Source organism: Malaclemys terrapin, chromosome 12 (genome assembly GCF_027887155.1).
Source record: "Malaclemys terrapin pileata isolate rMalTer1 chromosome 12, rMalTer1.hap1, whole genome shotgun sequence".
Taxonomy (NCBI): domain Eukaryota; kingdom Metazoa; phylum Chordata; order Testudines; family Emydidae; genus Malaclemys; species Malaclemys terrapin.
In genome coordinates this window covers 43,429,945-43,431,593 of record NC_071516.1, presented here as the reverse complement: position 1 = coordinate 43,431,593, position 1,649 = coordinate 43,429,945, and the positions used below count along the sequence as shown (strand labels likewise).

The 1,649-nt window shown below is 42.8% G+C and overlaps 1 protein-coding gene across 1 annotated transcript; it reads left to right on the top strand.

The window, feature by feature from the left end:
* The first annotated feature begins 469 nt into the window (after positions 1 to 469).
* LOC128846086 (olfactory receptor 13G1-like) lies at positions 470 to 1,405 on the top strand. Its single transcript, XM_054045159.1, has one exon. It carries the CDS (start codon positions 470 to 472, stop codon positions 1,403 to 1,405), a length of 936 nt encoding a protein of 311 aa, XP_053901134.1.
* Positions 1,406 to 1,649: the final 244 nt, after the last annotated feature.

Below are 1,649 nucleotides of genomic sequence, written 5' to 3'. Positions count from 1 at the left end.
ATTTTAATGTAGTTCAGTTTGTTTATATGCTGTATTAAGTGTTTACAGTATGACAAGACTCTATCTATCTATCTATCTATCTATCTATCTATCTATCTATCTATCTATCCAATACACCCCCACCCCCTTCGGCCCCTCTAAATGCTTCAGTTGACATATAGCTGTAGGTTTCATAGGGGTAGCCGTGTTAGTCTGTATCAGCAAAAACAACGAGGAGTCCTTGTGGCAACTTAGAGACTAACAAATTTACGTTTTTTGTATTTTTTCTATATTGTATATGTGATATATACTGAAACCATCCTATATCCAGAAGTGGGTTATAGCCCACAAAGGCTTATGCCCAAATAAATTTGTTAGTCTCTAAGGTGCCACAAGGACTCCTCATTGTTTTTTTCATATTGCTGTAGTTTCTGATGCAATACCTGACCAAAACTTGAATCTTTTTTGCTATAGAAGGAACACTCAAACAATGGAACATAGTAACCACACCAGAGAGACTGAGTTCATCATGCAAGGTCTCTTTGACCATCCTCACCACCAGGGGTTGTTCTTTGGGCTATTCCTGTGCCTTTATACAGCTGTCATCATGGGCAATTCCCTGATCATTGTGGCTATTGTCATCCACCCACCTCTGCACACTCCCATGTACTTCTTCATCACCAATTTAGCCCTTGTTGACATTTTGTGCACTTCCTCGGTTGTACCTAAAATGCTGGAAAACCTGATGCAGGAGAAGAAAACCATCTCCTTTGGAGGCTGCATCACCCAGCTTTTTGTCTTAACATCATCACTGGGGACAGAGCTTCTGCTGCTCACTGTCATGTCATATGACCGATATGTAGCCATTTGCCACCCTTTACATTATGTAAAACTCATGAGCAAGGAAATTTGTATCTGTTTAGCAGTTGGTGTCTGGGCTGTCGGTACCATCAATTCATTTGTCAACATATTGCTTGTGCTGCGCCTGGATTTTTGCGGGCCCAACCTCATCCAGCATTTCTTCTGTGAGTTCCCAACAATACTGGCGCTGTCCTGCAGCTCCACCTACCTCAACGAAATCATGATGTTCATGGCTGACATCTTCCTGGCCATGGGGAACTTCCTGCTGACCACCGTGTCCTATAGCTTCATCATCATCACCATCCTGAAAATTCAGAGCTCCAAAGGGAAGCAGAGAGCCTTCTCCACCTGCTCCTCCCACCTGCTTGTGGTCACCTTGTACTACTCCACCATCATCTACACCTACATCCAGCCCACCTCCAGTTACTCATTGGATAAAAACAAGAAGGTGGCCATAATGTACACCCTAGTCACTCCCACCCTGAACCCTGTGATCTACAGTCTGGGCAATAAGGAGGTCAAAGTGGCCATGAAGAAAGTCCTTCCATTCACCACAAAAAAATAATTTTTCCAAGCGTGAACCAGATTATTACCTGCCTTGTTCCTTTTAAGCCAGGTCCACAGGTGGTGTAAATTGTTGCAAAACTATGAACTTCATTAGACATAAATTTGAACTATGGTCCATTCACTTAAATAGAACTACAATGATTTACACCAGGTGGAAATGTGTTGCATTGATTGCAGTGGGGCTATGGTGATATACATTAGCTGGGAATCAGGCCCCATGGAATGTACTAGTCACACTAGCT